This window comes from Aptenodytes patagonicus, chromosome Z, assembly GCF_965638725.1.
Source record: "Aptenodytes patagonicus chromosome Z, bAptPat1.pri.cur, whole genome shotgun sequence".
Classification (NCBI taxonomy): domain Eukaryota; kingdom Metazoa; phylum Chordata; class Aves; order Sphenisciformes; family Spheniscidae; genus Aptenodytes; species Aptenodytes patagonicus.
In genome coordinates, this window is record NC_134982.1 from 78,006,096 (window position 1) to 78,014,361 (window position 8,266).

The 8,266-nt window shown below is 37.0% G+C and overlaps 1 protein-coding gene across 1 annotated transcript in view; it reads left to right on the forward strand.

Annotated features, from left to right (window-relative positions):
* The window catches only part of UGCG (UDP-glucose ceramide glucosyltransferase), a 32,553-nt gene extending 27,079 nt beyond the window's left edge, over nt 1–5,474 (forward strand). Inside the window, exons 6-9 of the mRNA XM_076362541.1 lie at nt 328–506; nt 929–1,015; nt 1,445–1,634; nt 3,003–5,474. Coding sequence (XP_076218656.1) covers nt 328–506; nt 929–1,015; nt 1,445–1,634; nt 3,003–3,173 — 627 coding nt within the window. The 3' untranslated portion in view covers nt 3,174–5,474. The remainder of the gene's footprint in view (nt 1–327; nt 507–928; nt 1,016–1,444; nt 1,635–3,002) is intronic.
* Nucleotides 5,475–8,266: the final 2,792 nt, after the last annotated feature.

Here is an 8,266-nt window from a genome sequence, read left to right on the forward strand (position 1 = left end):
ATATATTAATCCTAGTGATGAGTAAATTACTTAATGGATTTTTAATTTATATATTCCCTGAGAACAACCTCAATAAACTAGAAATATCAAATGAAATATGGTAGTTTAATATATGGATTTAAAACCCACTTACAGATTTATAAAAATGCAGCCAATATCACTACTAGATTTCTCAGTTTGGTGGTAAAGATCTTTCCAAATATACCATCATAATTGGCCATGTCTAGCACTTTTTGCCCTCTAAACATTTTTGGAGTAAAAGTTGTCAGTGAGTAGCACTTGCGTAAATACATGTAAAGTTTTAAAAGCCTTATCTTGTTTTGGCAGGTTTATTTTGGAACTTCGCATCCAAGGTCATATATTTCAGCCAACTTAACTGGCTTTAAGTGTGTAACAGGAATGTCATGCTTGATGAGGAAGGATGTCTTGGACCAAGCTGGAGGACTGATAGCTTTTGCACAATATATTGCTGAAGATTACTTTATGGCCAAAGCTATAGCTGACCGGTAAGATGACTCTGAAGTAAGCTTATTGCTTTAAGTGCAATTTAAATCTTTTTAAACACATGGTACATACTGTAAGTATAGGTCTTCAGGTCAGCTTCATATGTATGCAGCAAACATGCTTATGACATGCGCTTTGTCCTATCAATATAGTCTTTTAGAAATAATTAAGCCATATCATTGTCAATTCCTTTAGAAAAAAGTTTGAGAACTTGGTTTAAGTATTACTCAAGTGGTATTTGCTCTCTTCCAATGAAAAGACTTGATAAAATACACTTAATCTCTTTGCTTATACCCATTGTAGTAAGATGGCACGTATGCCAAAGAAACTTTTCAAGCCTAATAAAATTCTTGGCTGTTTGTTCTCTAATTGTTTTTTGCATCTCTTATTTGCATGTTTTTTATATGATACATTCATTTTTCAGGGGTTGGAAATTTGCGATGGCCACACAAGTTGCAATGCAAAACTCTGGTTCATATTCTATTTCTCAGTTTCAGTCCAGAATGATCAGGTAAAATTTTAATCCTTGCTTCCTCTCCCACCCACCCCGTCACCTGCTTCTGATGTGGATAACCTGATAATGAGAGGGAATGCATTTTCCAAGCTAATTTGATCTAATGTCCAGAATGCTGAAGTTCCAGTGCACAGCTTGATGCATGCTTCTTGTTAGTGTTGGGAGAGAGGCACTGACTTTCCACAGAAGTATGACTGATACAAGTATTAAAAAAGCCTAAACAAACCCACTTAGTACCTTTTAAATGCTATCTGCAGTATCTTTGAAAGGGAGAATTTTTGCAGTATTTTATTTGGAGGTGTAAATTACATGAGATTAAACTAACATTGTCAGAAAAGACCACGATGGCTCATCATTTGATGAGGTGGGGGAAGAGGACATAAAGAATAATGCATAGTCAAAACTGATTTGTTTGACTTTTTCTAGGTGGGCCAAACTGCGAATTAATATGTTGCCTGCCACAATAATTTGTGAGCCAATCTCAGAGTGCTTTGTTGCCAGTCTAGTTATTGGATGGGCAGCTCATCATGTGTTTAGATGGGATATAATGGTATTTTTCATGTGTCACTGCTTGGCGTGGTTTATATTTGACTACATTCAACTAAAAGGTGTTCAGGTACGTAGCTTCATTTTCTTTGGAGGTTATTAAAGTTACTAGTGCCATCTACTTCAGCAAAAAGCTAAGCCTAATTATAAAACCAAAATAATTCTTTTGACATCAAGGAAATAATAGGTCAAATCCTGTTACTTCTCAGTCTTCCAGCTTCAGTTACAGTAGCATGAAAAAGAGTAAGTGTGCTTGGTGTGTAATTTTGTTTTCTATATGCATCTGCCTCTACCTAGGTTCTGAAAGTTTGCATATCTGTCCCCTTAATCTTCATGTTTCCAGTCTGCTCTACCTAGGCATATCCAGAAATTTTAAGCTTTTTTTTAACAGTACAAGAACAGCAGCTTTGTGGGATTTCATGTTTTTTTTTTTCTTATCTTAGTTATCACTTTGTCTTGTATTTATTGAGGTGTATATGTACTCAAGTATATTTTTCACTCTATTTTGGTGGTAATGAACTTTTACAGGACAACTGTAGCCTACTCCTAAAAATAAAATCTTCCCATCACTAGAAGTGAGGCCTCAAAACTTTCAATGTAGAAAGATGTCACAAATCAGAACTGCATTTGTTCTTCTAATGCTGTAAGAACTATTTGGACTACTTTCTGCTGTGACCATATTCCATCCAAATCTGATCCATAGTTACTTGTGTATTCAAACTTATCAAACAGTTCTCAGAATACTGAAAAATATTCTTTTGGTAGTCTTATCACATATTGGAAACAAACAAAAAAAGTTAGGCCTTGTGTTGATTCTGTAGGACTCCAGAAGGTCAGTTTAACAGTCACCTTTCTGATTACTTTTCTCACCATGCACACCATGTAAAAGAGCTTTGTGCCTACTCTTCGTCTTCTGAAGCCTCTTCAATTTCCAGCTTTGCATGTAGCTGGAAATTCTCAAAGGAGCAGAAAATATAGAGAGGCTATAAGCTTTTTTTGTAGTCCCACTTTTCCTATGCGATAGGCCAAAGGCTTGTTTATTTGAATTTCACTCCTCTGGGAATGTGCAGGAGTGTTCTGTCCAGATGCTGTTCTTCTGGCGTCTGTGGCAAAAACCCAGTGTCTGCTTGAACACAGTTTTACAAAGCTTCAAAAAGAAAAAAGTGAAATTGTCATACTTTTCCTTGCCTTTTGCTCTACATACAAATCTCTTTTCAAACCTTCTGGGTCATTCTGTCGAGCTCCTCATGTTTAATATGGATAATCATATCTTGAACAGGAAGATGTTCTTGGCTTATAAAAAAATACACTATTGATATGTAAATCTGTATAATAAGCTTTAGAACAGATTTATCTGTAACACAAATGTTTTAAATTACTTTAAAATTCCTTTTGGATAATCAGTATGTTGATATACTTGTTTTTTTTATATTCCTAGGGTGGTGCTCTGTGTTTTTCAAAACTTGATTATGCAGTAGCTTGGTTCATCAGAGAATCCATGACAATTTATATTTTCCTATCTGCTTTGTGGGACCCCACTATTAGCTGGAGGACAGGACGTTACAGATTACGTTGTGGAGGCACTGCAGAAGAAATTCTTGATGTATAGCCACAGCTTTGTAACTGTGAATGTCAAAAAGAGAAGGGGGGGGGGAAGAAAAGTATTATAAATTGTTTATATAAATACTTTTAAGAAAATCTACCTTCAGTAGTTTTATTACTTGTATGTTTTGGTATCTGTTCTTTAATTTATTTTTGCATGGCACTTGCATCTGTAAAAATACATCTGTAGTCTTGGCCAAACGGTACCTTGCTCCTATGTACAAATAGAAATGGAGAGAATTGGTCCTGACATCTACTTTCTATAGGAATGCTCTGCAGTAAACTCTTTTTTTTAAAAAAAAAGTATCCTCCTGGATATGAACAGCTTCTTCTGCCACGGTGTGCTAGCCTAGCAAATCCAGGGTTCACATAGCTATTTTCCAGCTGGATTGTACAAGGCTGTACCTAGTAAAATCACAGAAGTACAGCTGATTTCTGTTTTATCCCACTGAATTGAGCTAGTAACAGGACCTTGGGAAAGAAGCTCTTAAATGCTTTATGCCTACCTCTTGTAGTTGCTGCAGAACAAAATGAATGGAAAGGTAAAAATGCTTTGCAAAAACAAACTAAAGTAAAGCTGGAGTCATGTGTTTATATGTATATATGAAATACTTTCGTCATTGCAATGAACCAAAAGTGGACTGAGTTTGATAGAATGAGTTGGAAGGAATTACTGGTCAGGCATGTATTGTGGGCATCTTTTGGCCAACTCTGATCTGGTTCTGTCTTGAACCTCGTTAAGCACTGTGCTGTAACTAGCCAAGCTGGTCCCCTTCAATATTTCCATCCTTTTTTAAGGGGTGTTTGTTTTTCCCTGTGAGTGAATGCTTTGATGGGGGGTGGGGGCGGCGGGGGTGTGTGTGTGTGGGACATAGTAGGTGGTAGAAGGGAGCAGAAATACATTTCAGAAACACTTCACACATGAGCTATTTTCTTACACAATGTCTTAAGAATGTAATTTCATGATGCAGGTATTTAATATCTTTTTAAAGTGAACATACATACCTATACTAGTCATAATTAAGTATTCAACTGCAGTAGATATTGTGAATATATTAAAAGGCCGGGTGAGTTTGCTGTTACTGATTAAAAATATAATCTTAATTTAAATATCAAACTAAGTCTACTCTTGGCTTTTTGCCTTCTACTGTTAGTCTAGCCTTTAAATTGGACTTTTGTATTCCAGTGGTATGACTAAAAGGACGAGATTATAATGCATGCCGTGTTTTTCCCCTCTCTGCTCCCTGTAGCTTGGTTTCCAACCTCATTGTGAGACTTCCTAATTTGTGGTGAACTGGACTTGTTTTCTTTGAACACTTTTTAATTAAAAAAACACAGCAAAGCTAGAGAGGGATGTTGCATAAGCCTTTTGTTTTCATAATTGTATTTATGCTGCTTTACTTTTCTTCAGATGGAATTAGCATATTGTCACCATGAATGTGAGCTGCTAATTACAAGGCTAATGCCAACAAAGCAGCTTTAAAAGTTGGATGATAATGTGTAGCATATTAGCAATAATGACATGTATTTATAAAAATGGACATTTTTACCTTACTGAGCCAATCCCTTACCTGCCATATGCTACACAAGTGTAATGTGTGTGTATGTATGTGTTGTAAAGCATATTCTGGGCCAAAATGCTTCATCCACCTTAGTATCTCTTTTGCCTTATGATACCATGGAAGTCTTTTAATGGGCATTTCTGTATGAACAAAGGCTTTTGATGCATGCTTCATTCTTTTCATGTGAATCAGGAAGAAGCACTTTTCCTGAGGAAAGTTGCACACTTGAAAGCTAGTCTAGTTGTGATCCACGAAAACATTCTGGTTTTAATATTGTTTTTTACATAGTTGAATTTTGCTGACAATGTTTGTATCTTCATTTGTTTCATGAAGTTTGATGCCATTCATTGCACTGCTAAAGTGAAGCTTAGCTTGCAACTTAGCTTTATGCGGATTTCTATGCAGGCAATGGAACAGAACCAAAAAAAAGGCTGAACAGACTTCATTTTAAAAAAAATTAGGTGGGGATAATTGTTTAACAGGTGCTTTTGTATTAGTAGAGCCATCTTTGGTCATGAAAAATAAAGCTTCACTTAAGCAAATAGTTTCATTTGGGTATTGTTCGGTTGATTATGAAATGGAAACCAACACTCAAATGTTGTAGGAGGTGCTGCAACAGAACTTCTAAAAGTTAAAAATGGCTAATGTAAAGTTGTGTTGATCTACAGATATGTGGAATATACTATGTTTATTTAAAATCATTGTCTTGTTTTTTCTTTTATTTAAAAAATAAATTTTGAATACAATCTGTTTGGAATACCCTTTTTTTCCCCTTTGTTCAGTGATGTTGTAACATGACAGCCTTAAGTATTTATGGCAGTTTTGATAGATTTGGTTTCTAATTAATCTTCGTAGCAATAAATAGATGTGCCTTTCTTTTGAGGTTTTTACACCTGGACCATTTGTTTTGGATTTTATATTTTGCTGAAATTAACTTACATGTGCCTAAATCTGATTTTGAGTTGTCCTTAGTTTTTTACAATAACTTCAGTGCATAAAAACCTCACAACTGAACAGATAGTTCTGTATCTACTGTAAATAGTCAGCCTAGATTCAGATTTTAGAGGTGGGTATCTTTGCCACAAAACATGTTAAAATTGAGGAGCAGTGTTGATACTTTGCTTTGAGGTACTCTACCAAGAAAGCACTCTGTGCTTGCTCTGTCATCTGGCTTGGCTTTTTCTTATCTCTTCCGTAACGCACACAAAGATTCTCATGTGAAACTTAGTAAGAGACCATGTGTATAATAGAGTTGTTGGAATCTGGGAGGCCTGGCAGAAACAAACACCACTGGAATCACTTGAAAACTACTTACAGAAACTTAAATATTCCTGAGTGTATTTTGTGCTCAATACATTTGCAGCCATACAGCACAATACCCAAATCCCCTTTCTTGAGTCCTTTTATTATTTTCCTGCCTACTATTAAATAATGTTTTGATTTTATTCTGTGCTTTCAAATGAAATCTTTCCCACTTGAATTCCTTTCATTGCCACTCTTCTGTCTCCTGACACTACTGACTACCTCCATTTCCTCTCAGTCTGTTTTGATAGCTGGAAAAGTTTTGTCTCCTTCTAACCACCTGCTTTCATGTAGCACTTCTGAAAGCTGTTTCATTCATCTTAAAGGCTTCTTTTAATCCTCACACCTGATTTTGGATCATCTAATTTTAAGGTGGGTTTGAGCTCCAGCTGTTTTGGGTTGAACTGGTCCCCCAACAGCTGTGACACTGATTCTGGTTATTGAGGCTAAGGAAACCTAAAGTTTTGTATGGCAATAGATAAACCTTTTATAGTTACACAAAGTGACTTCAGCTTAAATACTCTCTAGGCTTGTCTAAATAATAACACTTGGAAGAGGATGGCAGTGTATAGAATGGCAATAATTTCAAACTTAATCCAGCTTTTGGGTCTGAGAATGCATAAGCTGAATTTTCTAACTAATTGTCAGATTATACTGCATGGGTGTACAACTTGGATATTCAGAGTGAATGCACAAGTTTAAATAAAGGTGTTTTCTTAGCTCTTAAAATAAACTAAATTTCATGACAGAACTGCCCCACAAGAATAAGTGCTGCATATCTGCAGATGAGAACTTCTCTCAGGAAAGTCATCTCTACCTTCATGTTGGCTTTGGAGAAGGCATGTATGATTCCTACCTTAGTGTTGTAGAACTACACTGTAACTCAAATTGGTGATTTGGGATATGCTTTTAATAAAAAAACCCCAAAACACCACAACAATACACAACCCCAAAAACTCCACAGAATCAAACCCCACTGGCTTTGTGTATCCTGTAGATCCTGAGCATTTGAAGTTGGACTGCTTTAAAGGTCATTATCTCTTCTGCATTGCACAAACAAATTTCCATTGCCAGCTATCGGACAATTGAGAACAAGTGATAATTCTTATGGCTGAATTCCCCACATTCCACTTTCACTGCTTATTTGTCTGGTCCTTAGAGTTTGAACCTTTCAGTAAGGAAACAAAGTTTAATGCAGCACTTCAGGCCAGTTTAGCCACTGCCATGTTTGTGTTAAGAGTCTGGTTACCTGTTTCATGTAGAAAGCTGCTGTTGACTATATTGCAAATCTTTGCTGAAAACGTTTCTTCTTTTGTAGCAGTTTCTACCGGCAGCTGGCTGTGTTTCAGTTATGAGTCCTACATGCAGGTCAGTGTCCAGTTCTCCCTTCAAATCCATCTTGTTCAGCTACAACCGAGCCAGCCAGCCTTGTGGATCCGAAGGCTTTGTCAGTGTTCAGCTATGACCTTGCAAGGTTATGTCCAGTGTGTTTCCTTTCCAAACGCAGTTTTAGGTTAGTGTCTTGCAAATGTTCTTCTAACTGTCCTGAAGCCCTGCAGTCTGTATATGGAAAGCAGTGTGTCTAACTAGCCTTTTCAGTGGAAGACATTTGTGATGCTTGTCTTCCAACTTAGCTTAGGTTAAAATAACTAATCAGCTTATTCTTGTAAACTAAGAGACGGTGAAAAAAGAAAAGTAGTATTTCTAATACTCTCCAACACAGCTTTTGGAATGCTTTGTTTCTTAAATTCTCATCAGATCAAGAGTGGACTGCTACTTACTGTGTGGCTCCTGCTTCTGGGGAGAATATGCTTCCTCTTCTTGATCTTAATCAGCTCTAACTATTTTTGCCTAAATGTTGGTGTGACTGTAGATGATCACTTTGAGGTGCGAACCAGACAGCGCACAATGGAAGTTTGTGGATTGCTGTTGTTTCTGTCTCATCCTGCCACACATGCCCCCAGCTTTTTCCCCGTTGCTGACAGGAAGGAAGGGCCTCAGCCAAACCCATGTGTCAGCTGGAATTAATGGCCATTTTATATGCGGCCAACTTGTGGGTGAATGGGGGAGGTCAGTGCAGGAAGCCAGTAAGCTCACTGGGAGCATGAAACAGGAGCTGTCAAAAGAAATCTCTTCACTGGGCTTTGGCATGAAGTGAGTTACTGTTCTTGACTTGGGCTTTGCATCCTCTGGGCCTGTGTTAAACTTAGATCTGCTCACAGGGTTGCAGTGAGCC